This window comes from Hippocampus bargibanti, linkage group LG18, assembly GCF_051943395.1.
Source record: "Hippocampus bargibanti isolate YZ-2025 linkage group LG18, ASM5194339v1, whole genome shotgun sequence".
Classification (NCBI taxonomy): domain Eukaryota; kingdom Metazoa; phylum Chordata; class Actinopteri; order Syngnathiformes; family Syngnathidae; genus Hippocampus; species Hippocampus bargibanti.
The window spans coordinates 14,088,992-14,109,500 of NC_142751.1; the positions used below are offsets into that span (position 1 = coordinate 14,088,992).

The window sequence follows — 20,509 nt, forward strand, 5'->3', positions numbered from 1 at the left end:
CATACCTGTTGAGGGAGTGTTCAGGAAGAGAAGAGTTTCGTCGGCTTCCCACTTCCCAAACGGGAGACACGTCACATCAATATCGAGACCACACATGAAGAAATATGGGCTCACATTATAATCCTTACAAAAAGGTAAGCGCTCATTTTATTTCATTTCTCATCTATAAAGCAGGTTTGAAACACACGGTTGTTATTACAACATAGCATTCCAGCTACAAAACATCTCAATCGGTGACAAGTAAACAGAAATATTTGTTTTGATTAAAAGTATATTTTTTTAAAAATCGTTTGGGAGTTGCTTAAACAAAAATATATTAAAAAGGCAGACATTTGAAAGTGAAGAATAAAAAATAAAATAACCAAACGTTTGCAGAGGACAACAGTAACAAATTAGCTTAAAAAATAGTAACCATTTTAAACGTTAGGTGAGGATATTTTATGTACGTTTTAACAAGAAAAAAAAAAGCGTTTTTGTCAGTTGAGGAAAATGTAACTATTGAAAAATAATTAGAAAATAATATAAAAATTAAAAGGACGGGTTGAGAGTTTTTTTTAAAAGTTAAATACACAAAGAATTCGTTGACTCCATTTTAAAATAAAATAAAGTAAAATGTTAATATCAAGAATGGAAACTTTAAAGGTTAGTTGAGGAGGTGTTTAAATAAAAAAAAGCAATACATAAATAATTAAAACTAAATGAGATTATTAAAAGGATATAAAACATCAAAATAGAATTTTAGAAAAGTTTATTTTTGTTTCCAAAAATGTCTTCGTTGTGACTTCCGTCGCATGATGACGTCACATCACACCTCCAATCACAACGCACGTCTGTGCAGCACCTGCGTGGCGAGTGTGCCCTGTACTGTCTCTTTAAGCGGTGCTCGTTCACGTCAACAAAGTCTACCCGTACCCGGTGTGGTCTTTTAAAGAAAACTCGGCAACCGAATAGTCTTAACACTCAATTCAAGTCAAATCAATTCTTTTCTTTCAAATAAAAAAAGAATAGTTCGTAAAATAATTCCATCTCGGCCGCTTTTGCGGAAATACCTAACGAGATGCACCTGTTGTAAGCGGTGCCCGCCGCTTCCGGGTTATACGGGCACGCGCGTGTGGACTTTGGCGGTCCTCGGGAAGTAAAAAAAGAAACATGTCCGTCAACGAGCTCTACGCGACGGTGAGTCAATCGAGCACTCAATAAGTTAGTTAGTTAGTTAGTCAGTCAGTCTTCCAGCCTGCTTGTCGGTTCAAGAAGAAACACTGTCGCCGGTTTATTTATTGACTCTTGTGAGGGACTTGGTGACGCGCGAGTGCACCTGTCGCTTACCTGCCGTGATATGGGAGACGCAAATAGGGGAATAAAGATGACGCCATACTACTCGCGTTGGTTGGATTCGGTTCGGTTCGGTTGTTGTGTGTACGAAGGAGTTGCTGCTTGCCTCGACTATATAGAAATGTAGTAGTAGTACAGTGATACCTTGGCTTACGAACTTAATTGGTTCACAGACAGAGTGTGTAAGGCGAAGTGTGTATCCCAAAAATTCATTTCCCATAGGAAACCATTAAAATGAGAATAATCCGTTCCCAGGTCCCCCATTGGTTGTCCTTTAAAGTGACATGTTGCACTTAGCCAACAAGACTGGAGTGGAAACAACTGTAGCTGATTTGAAAAGCCCCTTGAGCAAGCACATTTTATTGTCAGTAGCAGACATTTTGGCGATGTGGCAAACTTCCCTCCTGAAAGGACAACCGACACCACCCGGACAAGTTGCGTCCATTATTTGTAAAATCACTTCAAGTGACTTCTATTGGGTGTATTTTACAACGATTCCACAGCATATCGCTATATTTTACGTTTTAAGACTCACGCTGAATATTGAGGAAGTCTTGTTTTCGAGTTGATGACGATGCCTGGAATGACGTCACACTGTGTTGATCGCAAAATTTGAAGGGAAACACATAAATAACGTGATGGTGAATCGTTGTGTGTTGCACCAAGACTACTATTTGATACTAGTTGACACAAATTCCCAGCGGACAAATCAGCCCATTTCAAACGGAGTTTGTGCGCCATCTTGTGCATTTTCTGGGCGCCACATTGGAGTCCAGATGGCTCGAATTCATACGGAAGGACTTCTTTAATCGATGGCAAACATTTATGTTTTCCTCTTCAGAACTATTTGAATCATATTCATAACTGGATGAGTAACAAGAAAGCCTCTTCTCCGAATCTAAACTCTCTGAAGCCATTGTTTTGATTCTGGAGCAAGGCAGTGTGTGACCAACAGTGACGTCACGAACAAGGGGGCGGGACTTTCTGAATCTCGCCAGTTTCCGAGCTCATATTGGTGACAAAAAATATCAGCCTGCGTGTTTTGGGTATTTTAAAATCTATAAAACGTTTTTCTGATGTCAGAAAACAAAAAATGGTGTCGGTTGTTCTTTAAGTCCTCACACACACAAACTCCATCTGCTTCCTCCGCCACCCGCAGCGCAGGACAGGATTAAAACCAAATCTGGGGGTCCTCACAACAGATGCTGGAAAGATTTGTTTGTTGTGTTTCTGCATGCATGCACGTGTGACTAAGAGTTTTTTAAAGTGTGTATTCGTTGTGTATATCTTGCCTTGCGTGCGCTCGTCGTACCTGCACATCTTGATCCGCAGCCTCCTCTTGGTGGGTGGAGCTTCCTGTTCTGAGGAAACGGTAGGGGGCGTGGCCTTGTCAAACAGGAAATCACTTTAAAAAATAATAATAATAATAATAATAATAATAATGATAATAATAATAATAATAATAATAATGCATTTCATTTATAAGCGCCTTTCAAAACTGTCAAGGACACTTTACAGTCACAGGACAAGTTTTTCAGTGGGTGAGCAGCGGCAGCCACACGCGCCAGCGTTCACTCAACCCAGAAATGGATAGAAAGCTAACTAGCTAATAACTCAGATAGAAAGCTAGCTAGCTAGCGACCTAATAACTCAAATAGATAGAAAGCTATCTAGTTAGCTAGCTAATAACTCAAATAGATAGAAAGATAGCTAGCTACTAACTCAAATAGATAGAAAGCCAGCTCGGTAGCTATCTAATAACTCAAATAGATAGAAAGCCAGCTAGTTAGCTAATAACTCAAATAGATAGAAAGCTAGCTAGTTAGCTAATAACTCAAATAGATAGAAACCTGGCTGGCTAATAACTCAAATAGATAGAAAGCTAGCTAGCTAACGAGCTAATAACTCAGATAGAAAGCTAGCTAGCTAATGACTCAATTATATAGAAAGCCAGCTAGCTAGCTAGCTAATAAATCAAATAGATAGAAATCGAGCTAGCTAATAACTCAAATAGATAGAAAGCTATCCAACTAGCGAATAACTCAAATAGATAGAAATCCAGCTAGCTAGCTAATAACTCTAAGAGATGGAAAGCTAGCTAGCGAATAACTCAAATAGATAGAAAGCTATCCAACTAGCTTATAACTCAAATAGATAGAAAGCTAGCTAGCTAGCTAGCGAGCTAATAACTCAAATATATTGATGATTATTAACGCCGATTATTAATGATTGATTGGCTGTCTCAGTGATTTTAAATGCCATATCGTACGAGATAAAAAGCCTATTTGCCTATCAGGCCACGCCTCTTTTCTTCCTCTGTATTTTTAATAGGCTGATGCAGGTGCCTTAACTGTAGCCCCTCCTCCATTCATCCCCATCGCAGGTCATTTGAATGTCTCACACAAACCTGCACAACAGCTTCTTGTTCCTGTTGTTGTTGTTGTTGTGAAAATACCCCCCCCCCCGCCAATCGACCTCCGCCGCTTTTGTTGGGGGATTAATTGATGAGAGGCCCCACTCCCTGACCCCGTGACCTCTCGTTGGGCCTAGCGCTCGCATTCTATTCGTCCACGTCTTGCTGCTCTGTAAGCACTGATTACTCATGAGTCATCAAATGTCGTGGGTGACTTGTTGCGTTCGTGTGTACAGTATGTCTGTTTACATGTATGATTTTGACACGTCACCGTGTGTTTATTTCTGTGTCTCTACACGTGTATGGGCTATTAGCTAGCTAGCTAGCTAGCTTTCGATCTAGTTACATTATTAGCTAGCTATCTTTCTATCTATTTGAGTTATTAGCTATCTAGCTAAGCTTCTATCTGAGTTATTAGCTCGTTAGCTAGCTAGCTAGCTTTCTATTTATTAGCTAGCTCTGTTGGTTGGATTGGATTGCATTCGTCTTTATTCATCTCGCAGAGGAGAAATTGACATTTCATAGCAGCAAAATAGATAAATTAGAAAAAGATGGAAAATAGATGGGTTGAAATGGGAGTAAAAAAAGCTATTTTCATAAAACAGCAAAACCTTCACTAAATCGCCATGGTGGGGTGAGGTTCAAATGGCTCTATTTGCTATCTGGCAAGCTCTCTATCTATTAGTTATACGGCTACCTAGCAAGCTGTTTATCTATTAGCTATCTATTGGCTATCTATTAGCGAGCTATCTTTCTATCTATTTGAGTTACTTCTGGGTTGAGTGAACGCTGGCGATAGCTAGCTATTTGCTATCTAGCTGGCTGGCTATCTAGCTAGCTATTGATGAACTATATAGCTATCTAGCTGGCTATCTATTCGCTATCTATTAGCGAGCTATCTTTCTATCTATTTGAGTTACTTCTGGGTTGAATGAACGCTGGCGCTAGCTAGCTATTTGCTACCTAGCTGCCTGGCTATCTAGCTAGCTATCGATGAACTATATAGCTATCTAGCTGGCTATCTATTCGCTATATAGCTATCCATTAGCTATGTATTGGCTAGCTAGCTATTTGATATCTAGCTGGCTGACTGGCTATTTAGCTAGCTATCGATGAACTATATAGCTATCTAGCTGGCTATCTATTCGCTATATAGCGATCTATTGGCTCGCTAGCTAGCTTTTTATCTATTAGAGTTACTTGCAGGTTAAGTGAACGCTGGCGCATGTGGCTGCCGCTGCTCACCCACAGAAAAACGTATCCTGTGACTGAAAAGTGACCTTGAGAGTTTTGAAAGGCGCTTAGAAATCAAATGGATTATTATTCAATGCTGACAGTCAAGTGGCTCCAACATTCCTCCCAATCAAAAACAGTGCTGGCATATTTCGTGCTGCCTAATCGGGCGCCATCTTCGACTTCTTTATGGTACTTTGTAAACATGTATGTGTGTCTGCGCGTTTGTGTATCTCAGTATACGCGGGTATGGATCCCAGACGAGGAGAACGTATGGCAGGCGGCGGAGATCACCCGAGACTTCAAGCAAGGAGACTCCGTTCTCCACCTCATCCTGGAGGATGGCACCGTAAGCCCTTTTATCATGACATCTTCTCATCTTCTCATATCACAACATGGCCGACTCTGCATATGTAACCATCGCCGTCCATCCCAGCCGCAAGAATACCCGGTGGGGCCTTCAAGCAACCCGATGCCCTTTCTACGAAACCCCGATATCCTTGTGGGTGAGAACGACCTGACGGCGCTGAGCTATCTTCACGAGCCCGCCGTGCTGCACAACCTCAAAGTGCGGTTCCTCGAGTCCAATCACATCTATACCTATTGCGGTTAGTGTTTACCACTTACTGAGGTTTTCCAGGCAGAAACAAAAGTTCTTCAAAACTTTATACTGCTTTTTGAGTCAGGAACAAAATCTCCTGTGTTTGGTTGGACGCTTGTGAACAAAGGCTTGAACATAGGAAGATTGTCTTTTACTGCTGGCAGGGGATGCGGCCATTCATGACAGACGCCCAACGTCTGAAGCCCTCCGCCGAGCTATTTATTGAGAGTAAATGCTAATTTAAAGGACAACCGACACCTCCCGATTTTCTGATGTCAGTTAGGAAACAAAAAAAATGGTGTTGGTTGTCTTTTAAGTTATACATTAGTAAAACATAGTCTTCATGATTTTAGTCCCAAGCACCAACAACTCTAAAACAACAGAACGTAGACATTTTAATGGGTTGTCCTTTCCATGAATTGATAGCTTTATAACCTGGCTAATGACCTCTTCCTGTGAAGGAGTTTACCAAGTCGGAAATTAGTCCAAGGCCAGATCTACATGAAGATGACAGTTTAACAGGCTGTGTATGTTCACCTCAGATTGACCCCAGATTTTCTGTGCTTCCATTGTGGGCCTTCTAAGCGTGAAACGTTTAAATATGAGATTTTTTTTTCTGTCTATTCTCTATCAGTGTCTCTTGTTGTTGTAGCTTTAGCATGGTTGTGTCACTTTTCCTCAGGTATCGTCCTGGTGGCCATTAACCCGTACGAGGAGTTGCAGATCTACGGCGAAGAGGTGATCAACGCCTACAGCGGTCGGAACATGGGCGACATGGATCCGCACATCTTCGCCGTGGCTGAGGAAGCCTACAAACAGATGGCCAGGTGGGAGCGTGACGGCGGTGAAACTGTTAGCATTTTTTTTTTGGTGAGAGCACCCTAGTCATGGTTACGTTTCTCAGGGATGAGAGGAACCAGTCCATCATCGTGAGTGGAGAATCTGGAGCAGGCAAGACTGTGTCTGCCAAGTACGCCATGAGATTCTTTGCCACCGTCGGAGGATCTGCTAACGACACCAACGTCGAAGAGAAAGTCCTCGCCTCCAATCCCATCATGGAGGTCAGTTTCGTCCAGTCCTATCGGGAAAGGTCAGTCCACTCTTGTGGACGCTTCATATATAACAGACGCTCCCCTACTTACCAGCATTCATGTTACAAACAACGGTACATACGAACGTTTTTTTGCGAGGATGTCGAAAAATGTTCAATGTCCCGGTACTCCATCTGATGTTGCGTTAGCGCCGTTAGCTCATCCATCTTGTTCGGGAGCGATCTCACGTTCCCCATCACGACGGACGGGAGGACTTGTCGGTATCTTCACCTTCTTCTGCAGCCCCCCATTTTCTCCTCTTCAGCTCGTCGGGGGATGTCTGGTTTGGTGGCCGCTAGCTCGCCATGCTAGCAGCTAGTTTCGACTGTAAACAATAAACCAGGTTACTTATACACATATTTATATAAACCTTAAACATACTTATGTAAGCCTTAAACATGCATTCCATACAAAATATAGCACTGAAGCATCTTACGAACAAATTCACCTTACGAACGACCGCTCATAACGTATCTTGTTCATAAATTGGGGAGCGTCTGTATGCTAGCAGCTGGTCTCGACTGTAAACAATAAACCAGGTTACTTATACACATATTTATATAAACCTTAAACATGCATTCCATACAAAATATAGCACTGAAGCAACTTACGAACAAATTCACCTTACGAACGACTGCTCATAACGTATCTTGTTCATAAATTGGGGAGCGTCTGTATGCTAGCAGCTGGTTTCGACTGTAAACAATAAACCAGGTTACTTATACACATATTTATATAAACCTTAAACATGCATTCCATACAAAATATAGCACTGAAGCAACTTACGAACAAATTCACCTTACGAACGACCGCTCATAACGTATCTTGTTCATAAATTGGGGAGCGTCTGTATGCTAGCAGCTGGTTTCGACTGTAAACAATAAACCAGGTTACTTATACACATATTTATATAAACCTTAAACATACATATGTAAGCTTTAAACATGCATTCCATACAATATATAGCACTGAAGCAACTTACGAACAAATTCACCTTACGAACGACCGCTGATAACGTATCTTGTTCATAAATTGGGGAGCGTCTGTATGCTAGCAGCTGGTTTCGACTGTAAACAATAAACCAGGTTACTTATACAAGCCTTAAACATATTTATATCAACCTTAAACATACTTATGTAAGCTTTAAACATGCATTCCATACAATATATAGCTCTGAAGCAACTTGCGACCAAATTCATCTTACGAACGACCGTTTGGAACGTATCTCGTTCGTAAGTTGGGAAGCGTCTGTATTCACGATAAGTTGGAGGGGAACATGGTAGGTAGTCTATGTTCCCGATGTCTTCCTACGATTGCTACTTGGTACCTTTTCTTTGTACTTCATCTGGGATTAGGCTATCGGGAACGCCAAGACCACGAGGAACGACAACAGCAGTCGCTTCGGGAAGTACATCGAGATCGGGTTCAACCGCAGTTACCACATCATCGGAGCCAACATGCGAACGTATCTTCTTGAGAAGTCGCGGGTGGTCTTCCAGGTGGGTCACGTGTCGGAAAATTGCAAATGCAGAGGTCAAAAAAGGCCGTTTTTGGAAGGGAATGACTCCGGTTTGATATTTTTGTCTCTGGTCTTACAGGCTGAAGATGAACGCAACTACCACATCTTCTACCAGCTATGTGCGTCCGCCTCTTTGCCGGAAATGCGAGATCTGAGCCTCAGTAAGTCATCTCCACTCCTTTGCGGTGACGTGGGGGCAAACCACAGGACTTGACGCCGATTTGACTCCACTTATTTGGACTTTGCCTCAAAAATCTGACGCGACTCAACTTGACCTGCGTTAAAACACAATTATTTATCTCGAATTGATTGCTGACAGCTACCGCCGAAGACTTTGTGTACACGTCCATGGGCGAAAACATCTTCATCGACGGCGTCAATGACGCTGACGACTTGGACAGAACCAGGCAGGCCTTCAGACTACTGGGTGAGTGTCCCCCATTGCCTCTTCTTTCAATCCCAAGGAGAGAATGTCTTCTCATGGCCGTCCGTCCTCACCATGTGCAGGTATCAAAGACGCAAGCCAGACCGCCATCTTCAAAATCTTGGCGGCCATTTTGCATCTGGGGAACATCGAGATCTACGCCGAGAGGGACGGCGAGTCTTGTCGTGTCTCGGTGCGTACTCTCTTTGGGTTTGATTCTTGGATTGTGATGGGGAATAAGAAGTTATCCTATTTAAAAGTTTCGTGCTGTTATATGCTTAGTCAACATGTGTGACTCGAATACACAATTGAAGCACAGACAACCTGGGGTCAATCTGAGGTCAACAGATACAGCTTGTTAAACTGTCATCTTCGTCTAGGTCCTAGGTGAAGATGACAGTCTCCTAGATTCTAAGAGATCTGGCCTTGGACAGAATTTAGGACTTGGGGAAACTCTTTATCACCGAAGCAATTTATGACTTGAAACTCCTTCACAGGAAGAGCTCATTAGCCAGGTTACAAATTTTTCAGTTCATGGAAAAGACAATGTTTTATTGCTTACAACTGTTCGCGCTTAGAACGTCCAGGGGGCGTCGTATTCCAATCAAGAAAACTATGTTTTACTAATGTATCACTTTAATTTTCATGTACTCTCAATAAATAGCTTGGCAGACGGCTGCAGAATTCAGACGTCTGTCATGAATGGCTACGTCTCCTGCCAGCAGTAAAGACAATCTTTCTGGGTCCGAGCCTTCGTCCACAGTGTCCGATCGAACATATCTGACAGATTGCCAATCCAAAGACGCCTCCTGATGACCGATTGTCATTTCAGAGCGACGACATCCACCTGGCTCACTTCTGCCGGCTTCTGGGCTTGGAGTATCCTCAAATGGAGCACTGGCTGTGCCACAGGAAGTTGGTGACGGCGTCCGAGACCTACGTCAAAAACATGTCGGCCAAGCAAGCGGCCAATGCCCGCGACGCCCTGGCCAAGCATATCTACGCCCGTTTGTTTGATTGGATCGTGGCGCATATCAACCTGGCGTTGCGCACCACCTCCAAGCAACACTCCTTCATCGGCGTCCTCGATATCTACGGGTATTGCACCGTCTGGGCCGCTCTCGTCTGGTCCCGGCTGAGAATTGTGTCGCCCGCAGGTTTGAAACCTTTGAGATCAACAGCTTTGAGCAGTTTTGCATTAACTACGCCAACGAAAAGCTTCAGCAACAGTTCAATTCGGTGAGTTGCCTTGTCGACTTGGATCGGATTAGCCTTTATTAGTATCGCAGTGGAGAAAAATGACATTTCACAGCAGCAAAGTGAGGAAAGGAAAGGAAGAAGTAGAAAAACACAATTCAGGACCTGCTGTAAGGGAAGCCGCTCTCGCGGCGCCATCTTGAAGTCAAAAGAACAAAATAATATGACAACACAAAGACATGGTCATTGAATCTTAAGCACTTATTGCTTAAGATCAAAGCCTCCTTTTCACCAATAATAAAAATGATGAGAAGTTTTTCTGTGGGTGAGCAGCGGCAGCCATACGCGCCAGCGTTCACTGAACCCGGAAGTAAATAGATAGTAAGCTAGCTAGCTAGCCAGCCAGTAGATAGCTAATAGAAAGCCAACAGATAGCTACCTTGATAGCCAGCCATCCAGATAGCTATATAGCTAATAGATAGCTAAATACATAGAAAGCCAGTCAGCCAGCTAGGAGATAGCTAATAGCTAGCCAGATTGAGCAGCGGCAGCCATACGCGCCAGCGTTCACTGAACCCGGAAGTAAATAGATAGTAAGCTAGCTAGCCAGCCAGTAGATAGCTAATAGATAGCCAACAGATAACTACCTAGATAGCCAGCCATCCAGATAGGTATATAGCTAATAGATAGCTAAATACATAGAAAGCCAGTCAGCCAGCTAGTAGATAGCCAGATTGCTAGCCACCTAGATAGCCATATAGACAATAGAAAGCTAAATAGAGAGAAAGCTAGCTAGCCAGCTGAATATGGGACGTCATAGCCAAATGTGCTTGCCTGCTACAAGCGAAATCTTGAAAGCAAAGCTGTCGCATCCATTGACGAAAAGAGATTAAGTCACATCTCCTGTCCCACGTACTGTAAATCCGCTTCAATTCCAAGTCGCGGCAGCTCCACATACCATTGAGTTGACTGTTTTTCTTGTGCGTTGATGTGGCGCGCGTCCAGCACGTCTTCAAATTGGAGCAGGAGGAGTACATGAAAGAGCAGATCCCGTGGACCCTCATCGATTTCCACGACAACCAGCCGTGCATCGACCTGATCGAGGCGCGCCTCGGCGTGCTCGACCTTTTGGATGAGGAGTGTAAAGTTAGTCGCTTTTTTATTTTTGTCAAATTTTGTTTTTTATAGCGAGCTAACTCATGATTTTAGTCGTGTGAAATGGCGACTTATGGTATATAATAATCTATTTCATTTCTAAGCGCCTTTCAAAAGTCTCAAGCTCACTTTACAGTCACAGGATACATTTTTTTTTGTGGATGAGCAGCGGCAGCCATATGCGCCAGCGTTCACTCAACCCGGAAGTAACTCAAATAGATAGAAAGCTAGCTACCTAGCCAATAGATAGCTATATAGCGAATAGATAGCCTGCTAGATAGCTATAATATAGCTGGCTATATAGTTCATCGATAGCTAGCTAGATAGCAAATAGCTCGCTAGCTAGCTAGCTAAATAAATCAAGAAATATTCAGACAAAATGCTGATTTTTTTTTTTTTTACCTTTAGTCATTCATTTAACATCAATTTTAAACGGCAGACGATAGCATAATTGCTAACGAGATTTTAGTGTTAGTTTTGCCGCTAACGAGTATCAAAAAATGTCATCAATAAAATATTTACACTCCAAATTCTTGATCCCTGGATTTCCTAACAATCTGCTTCCTGTTGACGATGCCCACGCAGGTGCCCAAAGGAACCGATCAGAACTGGGCTCAGAAGTTATACAGGCAACACATCTCCAACGCCCACTTTCAGAAACCCCGAATGTCCAACACTGCTTTCATCATCGTCCATTTTGCTGATTTGGTGAGCGATAGTGCCTCAGTTTCATTTTATTTTTTATTTTTTGCAATATTTGCAAATTATGGTTATTTGTCCGCTGTATAGTAACAGAACAACTTGCATATATCGCATGCTGTTTCCCCCCCCTAGGTGGAGTACGAGTGTGCGGGTTTTTTGGAGAAGAACCGGGACACCGTGTATGACGAGCAGATCAATATCCTGAAGGCCAGTAAGGTGAGATTCCAAAATACGAGACATATTCAGGCGCAATTGATGAATTGGACAGCCGACGGTCATAATTCGCCCGCTAAGGAACCACCATTTTTGTTTTCAATTAACAAGCTGATTAAATTAAAGTTGAGCTCATTCGCTGCCGAATTTAAATTCCCGAATTTGTTCGGCTTTTTTTTTTTTTTTTTCTTGCGGTGGAGTGTAGATAAAGCGCGAGTCAGACCTGTGGCAATGTTTTCCCCCTTCCACTAGGGGGCAGCGTCTGCCTTTTGTCCATGTTAGCACTTTGTTACACCTTCAGCTATTGTTTAAGCGTTATATTTGCTATCTATTAGCTGTCTGACTGGTTAGCTAACTAGCTATCTATTAGTTATCTATTAGCTAGCTAGCTAATTTGATCTATTTGAGTTATTCCAGGTTGAGTGAACGCTGGCGCATGTGGCTGCCGCTGCTCACCCACAGAAAAACTGATCATGTGACTGCAAAGTGACTTTGAGAGTTTTGAAAGGCGCTGATAAAGGAAATGTATTATTATGATTATGATTATGATTATGATGATCAGAATCAGAAAACCTTTATTCGTCCCACAATGGGGAAATTTGATGATGATGATGATTCTGATGATGATGATAATTATTGTATAAATCAATATGTATTATTCTTATTATTATTATTATTATTATGATCAGAATCAGAAAACATTTATTCGTCCCACAATGGGGAAATTTGATGATGATGATGATGATTCTGATGATGATGATTATAATTATTGTATAAATCAATATGTATTATTATTATTATTATTATTATGATTATTATTATTATGATTATTATTTTGATCAGAATCAGAAAACCTTTATTCGTCCCACAATGGGGAAATTTGATGATGATGATGATGATTCTGATGATGATGATTACAATTATTGTATAAATCAATATGTATTATTATTATTATTATTATTATGATTATTATTATGATCAGAATCAGAAAACCTTTATTCGTCCCACAATGGTGAAATTTGATGATGATGATGATTCTGATGATTCTGATGATGATGATAATTATTGTATACATCAATATGTATTATTATTATTATTATTATGATCAGAATCAGAAAACCTTTATTCGTCCCACAATGGGGAAATTTGATGATTCTGATGATGATGATGATTATTATTATTATATAAATCAATATGTATTATTGTTATTAATGTTATTATGATGATGATGATCAGAATCAGAAAACCTTTATTCATCCCACAATGGGGAAATTTGATGATGATGATGATTATTATTATTATTATATAAATCAATATGTATTGTATTTTGTACAGCCGCCCCCATTTCAAGCTCAGATAACTCCAGACCCATATAACTTAGGAATTAACTCTTTTTTTTTGTTCTGATGAAAGAAGATAGTCTAATGTTTCTTATGATGCATTGAATGTTAATGTAGTCCTAAAACTCAATCTTCTTTGGGTCCTGCAATTTGAGTGAAAATGACCCTGGCACTGGAGTGGACACCTATTTTGCACATCGTCTGGCAGTGAGTGAGTTAATATGTTTTGAATGACATGCCCATAGAATGAGCATATCACCAAATTTCATTGTATAAATTTGACATTTGAGACGGCAAGTTTATGCGTAACAAAAAAAATGACACCAAGGTCAAAATAATCATCAACAACGAAAAAAATGAGCTCTTTCGCCGATAATTTTGGTCCACGTTTTAAGGGCCGCAATCGACTGAATGTGTCCTCAGCTTCAACTGGTGGCCGACCTGTTCAGTTCCGAGGACGCCGGCCCCAAATCCGCTCGGGTCAACGTGCGCCCCGCAAAATCCGCACCCAAACCACCCAACAAAGAACACAGGAAGAGCGTCGGCCTGCAGGTGAGCGTCCGACCTGCACTGCTTAATGTAAAAAGGGGCTTTTTGCAAATGTCCCCATTGTGGGACGAATAAAGGTTTTCGGATTCTGATTTTTTTTTGTTGTTGTTGTTGTGTGTTCAGTTCCGCAGTTCTCTGCATCTTCTGATGGAGACCCTCAACGCCACCACGCCTCACTACGTACGCTGCATCAAACCCAACGATGACAAGGAGGCCTTCTCGTGAGTCCAAAACGTCCATTTTTGCTGTCACAGGAAAGTTCACGAACCTGTTAATGTACGCGCGTTCAGGTTTGACTCTCGCCGGGCAGTGCAGCAGCTGCGAGCGTGCGGCGTTCTCGAGACCATCCGCATCAGCGCCGCTGGATACCCGTCCAGGTCATTATTATTATTATTATTATTATTACCATCATTTGCTAGCTATTTGCTATCTATTAGCTATCTGGCTGGCTAGTTAGCGATCTACCTAGCTACATCTATTCACTATTTAGTTGGCTGGCTATCTAGCTGGCAGGCTATATCGCTAGGTATCTGTTGGCTAATTATTGGCTAGCTAGCTAGCTTTCTATCTATTTGAGTTACTTCTGGGTTGAAAACTATCAAGGTCACGTTACAGTCACAGGATCATTTTTTTTCTGTAGGTGAACACATGCGCCGGCGTTCACTCAACCTGGAAGTAACTCAAATAGATAGAAAGCTAGCTAGCTAGTCAATAAATAGCCAATAGCTCGCTAGCTAGCTTTCGATGAAAAGGTTTTTTTCAGCCGTCATCTGTACTTCTTTGAAGGTGTCGGATGTTTGGCTAGCTATTTAGCTAATAGATAGCGAGATAGCTAGATAGCAAATGGATAGCGAATAGAAAAATCTGAAATAAGTTTTTGTCTTTGTATGTTTTGCTTGTACAGGTGGACGTACAGCGACTTTTTCAGCCGCTATCGCGTGTTGATGCGCAAGTCGGACATGTCTTGCCCGGATAAGAAGTTAGTGTGTCAAAAGCTGCTGGAGACGCTCATCAGGGTGAGTCAAATAGCCCGAAGGACACTCATTTGCATATAAATAGCTTGACGGCGACCTTGTAAACTCTACAAGTAGATCAATTTTGATTTGGCCTCATGGATCGATTGATGAATGGATGGATGGATCTTTTATCGTGGCATGCCAGGAAGGCGACATGTTCCAGTTGGGAAAAAGCAAGATCTTCTTCCGGGCGGGTCAGGTGGCCTATCTGGAAAAGTTACGTGCTGACAAGTTCCGCGCCGCTTGCATCACCGTCCAGAAGACGGTCCGCGGATGGCTTCAGAGGGTCCGCTATCAGAAGATCCGCAAATCGGTCATTTTGTTGCAGAGATACGGGCGAGGATACCTGGCGCGCAGGTCAGTCCATACTCCCATCTTTGACAACTTTTTTTTTTTTTTTTAGAAACACACAGAATCAAAATCATCTTTATTCGCTCGAGTGTGTAGAACACAAGGAATTTGTCTGCGGTTACTGTTTAGCGAGTTAATAGCGACGGAGGAAAAAGCTGTTTAAAGGACAACCGACACCATTTTTTTCTTTCCTAACTGACATCAGAAAAAATCGTACATCCCGTGACCTTTGACCGCAGATACGCGGAATACTTGCGCCTGACCCGCGCCGCCGTGGTGTGCCAGAAAAACTACCGCATGGCCAGAGAGCGGCGCGCCTTCCTGAAGGTGCGCCAGGCCACCGTCACCATCCAGGCTTTTGCGCGAGGGATGTTCACACGCAGGATCTACCAGGAGGTAACGCACACACACACACACGCGCGCACACACACACACACAGATGTGTGTGCTACAAACAAAACAGACAGAATAAGTAAACAACAAAAAAGTTTTTGGGGCATTTTTGCAGCTTAGACATAATTAAAAGCATATCGTAACTGACATGCAGTTCGCTGAAGACCGTTTATGTATGGAAAAGCCTTTTAAATGTCATTTGTTGAAGGTGCCCCTTATAATGCGGTGCACCTTATGCATGGAAAACATTTTTAAAATATGTCATTCATTGAAAGTGCCACTTATAATGCGGTGCGCCTTATGCATGGAAAACATTTTTAAAATATGTCATTCATTGAAAGTGCCACTTATAATGCGGTGCGCCTTGTGCATGGAAAACGTTTTAAAATACGTCATTCATTGAAAGTGCCCCTTATAATGCGGTGCACCTTATGCATGGAAAACATTTTTAAAATATGTCATTCACTGAAAGTGCCACTTATAATGCGGTGCACCTTATGCATGGAAAAGGTTTTTACAATATGTCATTCATTGAAAGTACCACTTATAATGCGGTGCGCCTTGTGCATGGAAAACGTTTTTAAATATGTCATTCATTGAAGGTGCGCCTTGTGCATGGAAAACGTTTTGAAATACGTCATTCATTGAAAGTGGCCCTGATAATGCGGTGCGCCTTATGTACGGAAAACATTTAAAAATACAGTAAAGTCTCGTTATATTGATATTCTCGGGAGTCTGAAAAAATATCGCTATAACCGGACTATCGATATATCCGATCCTGCGGCATGTAAATTTTCTCCTTGCGTTCATAGAAATCGTATCGTAATAAGCAGTACTATCGATATAACAAGACTTTGCTGTATGTCATTCATTGAAGGTACCCCTTATAATGCGGTGCACCTTATGTATGGAAACTTTTTTTTTTTAATGTGTCATTCGTTGAAGGTGCGTCTTATATTCCAGAAAATTTTTACACTTTATTTTGCACTCAGTGAAATTTGGATGATGTCACTGGCATTTGCTTTTTCTATCAGCATGATAGCAACATTTTGTACCTAGCAAAAATCTGGAGGATTTTCTTTTTATAGCTATATAGTATAGCCAAGCTTGAGTACATAGCCACATTAACAACCGTATGAGTCGACCTCTAGTGAGAGTCACCAAAAATGTCAACAAAATGCTACATGGGAATGAAGTCATCGCAACATAAAAGCCATGCGATTTTGGGCGCTCGGAGTGGACAAAAGGAGCGTTTGTGAGCAAATAGGCAACCTGACGTTGTCAATGTTTCCGTGCGATGTCACGCTACGCCTTCTCTTACCCGCCGTCAGTTCCTGCTGCACCACAAGGCGCTGATCGTCCAAAAGTACGTCCGCGGCTGGTTGCAGAAGGTCAAATACCAGCGGATGCGGCGGGCCGCCGTAGTGCTCCAGTGCGCCTACAGGCGCTCACTGGCGCTGCGCCGCTTCAAGACGCTCAAGACGGAGGCGCGATCGGCCAAAGGCTTGAAGAAGCTCAACACCGGCATGGAGAACAAGATTGTCCAGCTACAGAGGAAGATGGATGATCAGGTACCCGTGGTTGAAAAAAATATTTTTTGGAGTAGCTGTTAATGACAAGACGCTTTGTGTAGACGCACAATGCGCATTAATTTTATAGGGGAAAAAAAGGATTATTGTCATTTAACAAAGATGGTCATGACACTTTTTTGGAAATATCATGCATGTGCAAATTACCTTTTTTAATGACATTATTGCTGATTTAAATCTTTCAGATATATTACAATAGTAATCGATCAAGACATCAATACGTCCACAACCTGATTGATATTCGTAGTACAGTGATACCTTGGCTTACGAATTTAATTGATTCCCAGACAGTGTGTAAGGCGAAAAGTGTGTATCCCAAAAAGTAATTTCCCGTAGGAAACCATTAAAATGAGAATAATCCGTTCCCAGGGCCCCATAAAACATAATTTTCTAATTTTCTAAGCCTTAAAATGACACAAAATATACCTTATTTTATGGATAATAAATGTGCCATGGTATTATAATAAAAGAAATAAACTGTACTGAATAATAAAGTCATTTTATTTACCTTTGTGATGGTCGTTGATGGTTTGATGGAATTGAGTGGCCGGTTTCATCAGCATTAAACACTTGATGAGGAGCATAGCCTTCTTCTTTCACCATCTTGAGGAATGATCCCTTGTAGGTGCTTTCTCTGTGATAATTTACATGTAATATAATACAGATGGCTTGTGCAGGTTATTTCTGGAGCCTGATTGATGGGAATTTTAACCTTGCAGTCTACACTCTGCCTTTGAACTATCAGTCCAAATTTCACTGTTTTCAATCCATTTTGTCACTCTCTCTCTGTCGTCTGCCTGTCTCTTTAATGTTTAACCCCCCACCCCCTCATTGCTGCGTTCTTGACCAATCACGTGGCTTTAACCGACGACTGGGGGCAGGGAATAGAGGACAAAAACAGGCCGGCTGCCATTTTGTTGTTAGGAGAACGGGCTCGTTTGCTGTTGTTGCTGTTGCTCTTCTTGTTTCCTGTTTGTTGTTCATTGAGGCAGCTCCGCGTGTATCCCAAAAAATAGTTTGTATCCCAAGGTATAATTTTCATAAATTTAACATTCGTAAATCAAAAAGTTCGTAAGCCAAGGGGTTCGTAAACTGAGGTATCACTGTATATATATTTCTTGTGACTCGGCCTTGCTGACCTGTAATATGTTGAAAACAAAAATTTCCCACTGATATATAGGGAAAAGAGTACCGCGAGCAGAACGAGCAGCTCCTGCGCGCCAACACCACCCTCGGCACAGAACTCAGTCGGGTCCAGCAGCAACTGCAGCACCTGCAGCAGGCGCGCAGCCAGCAGGGAAGCCCCACTCAGCTGACGGCGGTGCGGACCGAGCTGCAGGCGCTTGGCGTGCAACTGGACGAGGCCCGGGCCCAGAAGAACCAGATGGAGGAGCAGCACCGGACCGAGAAGCTGCTGCTTACCCAGGTGAGAGCGTTTGGAGGAACTCCTTCAAATAAATCAATAAAATACATGAATGAATCAAGTAATAAATACATAAATAAACACATGGATTGATGGATGGATAGATATAAAATGAATAAATACATATAAAATGAATAAATACGTAGAAAATAAATCAATACATAGAAAATAAATAAATACAAAGAAAATGAATACATACATAGGCATTAAATAAATACATAGACAATAAATAAATACATAGAAAATAAATAAATACGTAGAAAATAAATAAATAGAAAATGAATAAATACGCAGAAAATAAATGTGTAGAAAATAAATCAATACATAGAAAATAAATAAATACATAGAAAATAAATAAATACATAGTAAATTAATAAATACATGGAAAATAAATAAATACATAGAAAATGAATAAATACAAAGAAAATAAATAAATCAATAGAAAATAAATAAATACATAGAAAATGAATAAATACGTAGAAAATGAATAAATACGTAGAAAATAAATACATAGAAAATAAATAAATCCATATAAAATGAATACATACATAGAAAATATATAAATATATAGAAAATAAATAAATACGTAGAAAATAAATAAATACGTAGAAAATGAATAAATATAAAATAAACAAACACAAAATAAAATAAATACTAAATAAACAAATAAATACATAAACACTACATAAATAAATTCTACATAAATACTAAATAAATGCTAAATAAACAAATACAAAATAAATAATTACGAAATGAATGCTGATTAAATAAATAAATACAAAATACATGATAAAAAAAATAACATATAAACAAACAAACATTAAAAAGAAGCAAAAACAAATAAACAAATTAATAAATACATAAGTACATGTACATGTACATGTACATGTAAGTACTGCCGCAGCTCCCCCACAGAAAAACTTGTCCTGTGACTGTAAAATGACCTTGAGAGTTTTGAAAGGTGCTTATAAATGTATTATTATTATTATTATTATTATTACATAAATAAACAATGCGCGTGATCGTTCGCCCGTCTTTCTCGCCAGAGGGTGGCTGAGCTGGAGAAGGAAAACGCGCTGCTCAAGAGCCAAAAGGAAGAACTCAACCAGAAGATCAAACAGCAATCGAGCCGCGCCCAAGGTCAGCCGATTACACCACACGAGCAAAATCACACACGACCTCATGAGAATGGACTACGAGCCAATCACTCGCCGTGATGTCATCACAAGAGTCGTACGCAACAGTCTATAAAGCTCCAGCAACTATATCACCATCCCGCCAATCATATGACATATGTGTACGCACGCAGAGGATGTAGGAAGCGCTTTGCTGCGCGCCGAGATGGACGCCGAGCGACGTCGCTACCAAAACCTCCTGAAAGAATATTCCAGACTGGAGCAAAGATACGACAACTTGAAAGAAGAAGTTTCTCTCGCTAAGGTCGGATACTTTGTTGTTGTTTCTTTTTACACAAAGAACACCTTTGACCTTTGACTTTTTACCCAGTTCCAGGTGGGCCACCACCGAACCTCATCCAATCAAAGTAGCCTGGAGTCGGACTCAAACTACACGTCCATCTCCACCTCCGAGGCGGGAGACGCCGACGATGCCCTGCAGCTAGTGGAGGTTTGTGTGTGCGTGTGTTGTTGTGTGCGTGTGAACTTTAGAGGACAACCGACACCATTTTTTTTGTTTCCTAACTGACATCAGAAAAACGTTTTATAGCATCTGAAATACCCAAAACACGCAGTATGATGTTTTTAGTCAAATGCAAAACACCAATAAAAACTGAGCTGCGAATTAGGCTTTTTCAGGAAGTCCCGCCCCCAGTTCGTGACGTCACGCCAATACATCTTGCATTGCTGGAGAATCAAAACAATGGCTTCAGATTCGGCGAATAAGCTTTCTTGTTACACATCCAGTTATGAATATGATTCAAATCGTTCTGAAGAGGAAAGCGTACATGTT

General features: G+C 41.2%; 1 protein-coding gene across 2 annotated transcripts in view; it reads left to right on the top strand.

The window, feature by feature from the left end:
• The first annotated feature begins 44 nt into the window (after positions 1-44).
• The window catches only part of myo5b (myosin VB), a 28,136-nt gene continuing 7,671 nt past the window's right edge, over positions 45-20,509 (top strand). The window contains exons 1-25 of one of the 2 annotated variants that reach the window (XM_089019769.1): positions 45-134; positions 5,217-5,327; positions 5,415-5,586; positions 6,262-6,406; positions 6,484-6,640; positions 8,026-8,169; positions 8,269-8,350; positions 8,509-8,616; positions 8,697-8,806; positions 9,446-9,711; positions 9,771-9,852; positions 10,816-10,956; positions 11,551-11,673; positions 11,800-11,883; positions 13,644-13,772; positions 13,893-13,990; positions 14,060-14,146; positions 14,674-14,785; positions 14,931-15,142; positions 15,376-15,532; positions 16,861-17,100; positions 18,299-18,544; positions 19,588-19,681; positions 19,851-19,981; positions 20,048-20,167. In XM_089019769.1, the coding sequence (XP_088875895.1) occupies positions 105-134; positions 5,217-5,327; positions 5,415-5,586; positions 6,262-6,406; positions 6,484-6,640; positions 8,026-8,169; positions 8,269-8,350; positions 8,509-8,616; positions 8,697-8,806; positions 9,446-9,711; positions 9,771-9,852; positions 10,816-10,956; positions 11,551-11,673; positions 11,800-11,883; positions 13,644-13,772; positions 13,893-13,990; positions 14,060-14,146; positions 14,674-14,785; positions 14,931-15,142; positions 15,376-15,532; positions 16,861-17,100; positions 18,299-18,544; positions 19,588-19,681; positions 19,851-19,981; positions 20,048-20,167 (3,381 nt within the window). In that variant the 5' untranslated portion in view covers positions 45-104. Of the gene's footprint in view, positions 135-920; positions 1,177-5,216; positions 5,328-5,414; positions 5,587-6,261; positions 6,407-6,483; positions 6,641-8,025; positions 8,170-8,268; positions 8,351-8,508; positions 8,617-8,696; positions 8,807-9,445; positions 9,712-9,770; positions 9,853-10,815; positions 10,957-11,550; positions 11,674-11,799; positions 11,884-13,643; positions 13,773-13,892; positions 13,991-14,059; positions 14,147-14,673; positions 14,786-14,930; positions 15,143-15,375; positions 15,533-16,860; positions 17,101-18,298; positions 18,545-19,587; positions 19,682-19,850; positions 19,982-20,047; positions 20,168-20,509 lie in introns of those variants that run through there. The other variant, XM_089019770.1, reaches the window with a different exon arrangement.